Raw genomic sequence first — 4,833 nt, 5'->3', positions numbered from 1 at the left:
TAGACTCTCTGCTTGTAACATTACTACTCCACTGCTCGTTTGTCCGTTACTGAAAAACCTCACCTCTGCGACTTACCGGAAGTCTGTTTATAGAGAATTTTATACTAAACCATGGCAATGGTACACTTAAAAATGGCTGCCGCTCTGACCATTCTGCTACATTGATTTGAATGGAAATGGCATTTCTATCTATTTCTATGACTAGAACCTACAGACACATTTTGTTTACAAAATAAAAATGTAATGAGATGCCTTATCTTGTCTTATCTTACAGTAAAGATACCTTGTAATTACCAGATCTCATTTTACCAGATGTTTTCTCGTCGTTCAGCCCATTCTCAATCCCAGGGCGTCAAAAATGCAGACGTTTTGTCACGGCCCTCAGCGTTTGATACCGACGCACAAGGCACCCCTCTATGTAGAGTCTGTATGTAACACACCAGGCTTTAAACTGTAAACATATACTTCAGAAGTAAGAGCGACAAAGGCCACGTAGGAGGTTGGGGTGGTGGATGTGTCAAACAACACAACTTTACCCAGGAGACAGCGGTTTGTGTTCTGTTTGTGTCCTGTAGATCACTTTAGTTACGTTACAAACCTCAGACTTGTTTAAGTATAAATATCAGTTCAGTTCAATTTTATTTATATAGCACGTTTAAAAACCATCCATAGTTGACCAAAGTGCTTAACAAGCTAAAAAAAAAATTAAAAAATATATATAATAAAAAAGATAATATACACCAAACAATACACAATACAAAATAACCAACATATACATACATATACATATACACAGGAGATTGTCTAGACATGGACCACACCCCTAAATTCACTGAAGCAGCTGCCATGTAATTGGTTAATTAGATAATTGCATTAATGAGAAATTTAACAGGTGTTCCTAATAATCCTTTAGGTTACTTATTTAAACCCTAATCAAGAGATTTTGTTGCCTAAACCTAACCACGTAGTTTTGTTTGAATACCCAATGTTAAACATGCTTTTTTTTACTTCAGGAAATACAATGCGCTTTTGTAAGAACCAACACTTTCCAAAACTCATAGCAACATTCTAGCATCAGGAGCAATCTAGCAACAGCTACATGTAGCAATCAATTAGTGACACCTTAACAACCATTGAAAAACCCCTTGCAAACACATTGCAACAACTAACACCATAAAATACACTTTTATGTAGTTGCCTACTATCTACGACAACCCAGTGACACTACTGTAACCACCCAACAACAAATGTGTTCAGCTGTAAGAATAAAACATAGCAGGTTGTTGCAAAGGCAATGATTTGTCTGACTTAATATGTAATTAATGGACAGGAGAGATAATCAGAGGGGCAGAGTTTCCACCATCTTTACTAGGAAAAGGACTGAAGAATGGGTAAAGTCTCTCGGTGAAGGAGCAGCCCGTAAAGGAGTAGATAAGAGCTGCAGCATCTACGTCATAAAAAGAGACCAGACCCTCCTCATAATCTACAAACACTCTGACCTTCTCAGGCTGACCATTCACAGAGAGAGGGCCAGACCTTTTAGCAAGTGCAAAGTACTGATCTCCATGTCTATGAAATAGAACCCAAATGCCATTTTCAGGGTCTGGTTGAACTTCTTTCCTGTTGAGGGACTCTTTGACCACTCCTAAAATCCATTCAGTCTTTCCTTTAACTTGAACATCATAGTAGAATCTTCCACAAGAGATACTCTGCTTTCCCAAGACAAAAGGTCCAAATTCAAATAGTTTTGAGTTGTCTGGGAGCTTCTCCCTCGCATCATCATAGTGTACTTGTTTCCCATCATCAGACAAGATGAGATATGAATGTGCTGTATCAGGATCCAGAGTCACATCTAGGGCATTCAGCTGGAGGCTTTTCAGTTCAGCTTCTTGCAGCTTCTCCATCTCATTTCTGATTATCTCTGTCAGCTGATCTACAGCTGTTACCAGAGCTGTCCTCAGGATTCCTCCATTCGAAGCTGGACAAACCTCTGTCAAGTCTCTGGTGAGTGGAGCAGCGTTCATGGATGGGAAGTTCTGGAGGAAATGGAGCTGGTCTTTTGAGTGTAAGAGCCGCTCCACCTCGGCCCGCCTCCTCATCAGCGCAGAGATTTCCTGCTCCAGCTCTTGGGCGAAACCTTTGGCCTGTGTCTCAGTCGTTTTGTGCTTTGCGTCAATCATCCCGATGAGCTCTGCCTGGGTTCTTTCCAAAGACTGTATCAAAGTAGTGAAGAGCTGAACACCACAAGCAATCTCTCTGTTGGCAGCTTCCTTGCTAACCCATGCCCAATGTTTGATCTCCCGATTTTTCAGTTGTCTCTCCAGGATCTTCTGCTCAATTGTAGCCTCTGTTTTCAAAAGCTCCATCTTCTTTATTTCATATTCTTCTTTTAGAGGAACAATGTCATGAAATCTGTGACTTGAGTGAGCACAGGACCGACATATGGACACTTGTTCATTCTTGCAGTAGAGCTCCAGAGGTTTGCCATGCTGAGGACACATGCTGCTCTCAAACAGCGGAGGATTTTTCATGCTGGACACTGTTTGATGAAGCGTTAGGTTAATTGTAAAGTAGATAATGATCACACATGCAAGGCCTGATGCTAACAACAAGCAGTACTTCAGGGCTGTCCGTTTAGTTTCAGTAGGAACTTCACAGGAAACGTCAACTTGTTGCTCTGAGCTGTTGGTGGCTGTCCTTCCAGCTGACTGTCTGAACTGAGCAGTCATCTCAGATATTAAAGTATTGACACAAAGCTTACATTTTCTATTAACACAACTTTTACACATGGGACACTGGCGCTGGGAATTAAAATTCAGGTGCTCCGTGATGCAGTTTTTGCAGAAGTTGTGTCCACATGGTAACGTGACTGGATCAGTGTAGACATCCAGGCAGATGCAGCACAGAAGCTGCTCCTCAGTCAGAGCCAACATGTTGATACCCTGCAGCTGAAAGTGTAACGCAATAGGTCATTACATCACATGGATAAAGTACTCTGGATGTATAGCGCACAGCCTGCATGTGAGCACACTCTACATTTTTATTTAGTTTTTGTAACAATCAAATAGGTCTATCCATGAATTATAAAAATGGATATTTAATAAATCTATTTAACCCTTGTATGGTGTTTGGGTCTGTGGCACCCGTTTGCTAAAAGAAAAATGATGCTATTTATTATTTCTTCTAACTCAAACTCATTGGCCTTAGCTCATTTTCTGTGAAGAACATAACAAATAACTTATTTTCAATGACGGTACACCCCCCCCTACACATAACTATTACATATGAGGTGTTCGGGTCTACTGGACCCGAGTGTAATAATTGTAGGTGCTATGAAACTTAACTGTGTCCTCCTCCTAACTGGGCCTGCTGTGTGTGTGTGTGTGTGTGTGTATGTGTGTGTGTCTGTGCGTCTATATGTGGACAAACTTGTGTCTGTGTGTGGGAATGTTGTCTTTCTGCGCCTGCTATTCCAACACAAAGTTACACAATTGTTACACAATTGTTATTTCAAGCACTTTCAACTGTTCTGATTAAGTTCTAAGAAATAAGCACCAATAATGATCAAAAATCTTGTTTCTATTTTATATAATTGAATTTCCTTGTTTTCTCACAAAAAACAAAAATGATCAAATGATCATAAATGTAATCTCACAGGGGTAAATGGCAAATATGAACCATAAATGATGTATATATCATTGGTAATTGATCTGTTAAGTATTTTTACATAAATTGTTATGGCTGTATTGATTTAAAAGCCTAATAATGTGGGTGGGTCCACCAGATCCGGGGTACATTGGGTGTGTAACAAAAATATGAACACCACACAAGGGTTAAGGCCTCCAAACAGGATTTTGTTTCGATGTTCTACCTCTGTTAGGAGCCCCTCGATCTCACAATCACTGAATTGTGTTTTTTCCCCATTTTTCCGTTTCATGATTGGTCATTAAGGGCCTCTTGAAGGATCCAAAACGATCACATGAACACAGAACACTAGGCAACTCATATAGAATGCACGCATATTTTAAGAGGACTACTTTTTGGTCGCAGTCCAGCCCTGATTATCAACATATCTAAACGAAAATGAATGTACATGAAACATTACTGCTTTCTTCTGGGCTGAAAACAATTCAATAACAGTGACAAGGCTAATCTAACACAATAACTGCATTTTAAATGACATTATAAGAAGGTAGTAAAATCCATACCCCCGCCCTCCTGTCATTGTCGACAAATGAAACATCCCGTTTCCCCTTTTGAGACTTTACCACTTAAGAAAATAAAGTTAGCTGGCATATACACAAAACACACTGTTACAACATGATGTGTTTATTCAACGCAAACCTGTAATGCAACATAAGCCACTTCTTCAGTGGACAATCCTCAGATACTATCGTCACTAAACAGCCAACAGCCAGCTTTCAAACCTACAATGGTGAGCATTTTAGTCTCTACATATACATTTTAGTACCACTTCACACACAGCAACAAATAAATAACTGTACTGACCTGTGTATACTAAAGCCAGAGAGTGATCCGTCCTGCAGCTCTGCCATCAGTCTGAGTGCTGCACTGCTCTCTGGAGACGAACTCCAACTGAGAAACCAGTTTCTGCCACTTATTTTCCAGAGGCATAAACACACAGTTAATGCTTACTCAAATACTATAGCTCTTTCTGTTGGCACTAAGTGGGCGGCTTGAATGACAACATCGTAAAACACAGTTTAAGTAATATAATTATCTCAGAATCTCAAAAACAGAATGCAGGGATTCTCCCTTTCTCTGAATATACTAAATGACCCTACATGAGAGAAAAAGAAAGGGTAACCAGTA

General features: G+C 39.9%; 1 protein-coding gene across 1 annotated transcript; it reads right to left on the bottom strand.

The window, feature by feature from the left end:
- Positions 1 to 620: 620 nt before the first annotated feature.
- LOC144512351 (E3 ubiquitin-protein ligase TRIM21-like) lies at positions 621 to 4,618 on the bottom strand. Its single transcript, XM_078243049.1, has 2 exons — positions 4,510 to 4,618; positions 621 to 2,948 (listed from the first exon to the last, which is right to left on the bottom strand). Exon 2 carries the CDS (start codon positions 2,931 to 2,933, stop codon positions 1,320 to 1,322), a length of 1,614 nt encoding a protein of 537 aa, XP_078099175.1. The 5' UTR covers positions 2,934 to 2,948; positions 4,510 to 4,618; the 3' UTR covers positions 621 to 1,319.
- Positions 4,619 to 4,833: the final 215 nt, after the last annotated feature.

This window comes from Sander vitreus, chromosome 23, assembly GCF_031162955.1.
Source record: "Sander vitreus isolate 19-12246 chromosome 23, sanVit1, whole genome shotgun sequence".
NCBI classification, from domain to species: Eukaryota; Metazoa; Chordata; class Actinopteri; order Perciformes; family Percidae; genus Sander; species Sander vitreus.
The sequence above is the reverse complement of the archived record's forward strand: the minus strand, read 5'-3'. Positions and strand labels throughout refer to the sequence as shown.

Bases quoted from the DNA above. Each gene is read 5' to 3' on its own strand.
- LOC144512351 (XM_078243049.1), bottom strand. From the start codon at position 2,933: ATGTTGGCTCTGACTGAGGAGCAGCTTCTGTGCTGCATCTGCCTGGAT.